This window comes from Chaetura pelagica, unplaced genomic scaffold, assembly GCF_000747805.2.
Source record: "Chaetura pelagica isolate M959 unplaced genomic scaffold, ChaPel_1.0 scaffold963, whole genome shotgun sequence".
In the NCBI taxonomy this organism is placed as follows: domain Eukaryota; kingdom Metazoa; phylum Chordata; class Aves; order Apodiformes; family Apodidae; genus Chaetura; species Chaetura pelagica.
The window spans coordinates 777,463-778,424 of record NW_009952705.1 but is presented as its reverse complement, the minus strand read 5'-3'; the positions used below and the strand labels follow the sequence as shown (position 1 = coordinate 778,424).

At 63.1% G+C, this 962-nt stretch overlaps 1 protein-coding gene across 1 annotated transcript in view; it reads right to left on the bottom strand.

Moving 5' to 3' along the window:
• Nucleotides 1–602: 602 nt before the first annotated feature.
• The window catches only part of LEPREL4 (leprecan-like 4), an 11,631-nt gene continuing 11,271 nt past the window's right edge, over nt 603–962 (bottom strand). Inside the window, exons 6-7 of the mRNA XM_009994203.1 lie at nt 919–939; nt 603–752 (exon numbers count right to left, since the gene is read on the bottom strand). Coding sequence (XP_009992505.1) covers nt 603–752; nt 919–939 — 171 coding nt within the window. The remainder of the gene's footprint in view (nt 753–918; nt 940–962) is intronic.

Here is a 962-nt window from a genome sequence, read left to right as displayed (position 1 = left end):
CGGGGCTCTGGGGGCTGCCAGGAGGGATAGGAGGCTGGAGGCAGGGCAGGATGCCCAGAGGACCTCCAAGCAGGGGCAGGACCAGCATGGATGCCTGGCTCCAGGAGCACTGTGCATTGCTCCAGAGCAGGGGCAGCCCCCTGAGCCCCTCAAGACAACACAGGGGTCGATCCTGGAGCATTGTCTGCAGCTCCTGGAGAGGAGCCAAAGGACACTACAGGTGACCAGGGATCCTGGAACACTGGGGACAGAGGTGGCCTGGGGGCAGCTCTCGAGCAGGTGGGGAGGTCCAGCAGTGCTGGTGCTCTGCAATGGGAACAGGGCTGCACTCAGGGCAGTGGGTGTCCAGGTGGCAGTGGTCCCCCAGCCACAGGGCACTGGGCAGGATCAGCCCTTCCCCATGAGTCTGAGGTTCTGCACAGTGGTTGGCAGGATCCCAAAGTCCAGTGTCCCCAGGATGGTGTCACAAGGCCCCTGACATCCAGCTCTGCTGGGGCCAGGTGCCCCTTTGCCTGGCTCATTCCAGGGTCTCTGCAAACAAGGAAGGCTCAGTGGCACTGGGTCCTGGGCAGCAGCCCCACCTCATGGCCCCCAGCCCCACATCAGAAACCTTGGTCAGCTTTGTCCCCCTTGGTCTTGGGCTCCTGCCACCACTCTGCAAAGAATTCCTCCTCGTAGTCACCGTCTCCCTCAAACTCATTGTCGGAGGGCAGGTCCTGCAGCTCTGGCCCCTCATCACCATCCACCTCCATCTGCAGCACCAATGGGCAGGAGGCAGCTGGGCTCGGCAGCCCCATCCACAGCCTCTTCTCCAGGGCTAGTCCAGGGGTCAGACCCCTCTCCCCGAGGAAGGGTCCTGCCCCGAGGTACCCACAGCACCCACTCACACCCCCAGAAGCACCCAGCTGCACCGTTTACCTCATCATCAGCCTGCAGGCACTGCCGGGACAAGACAAGCATCT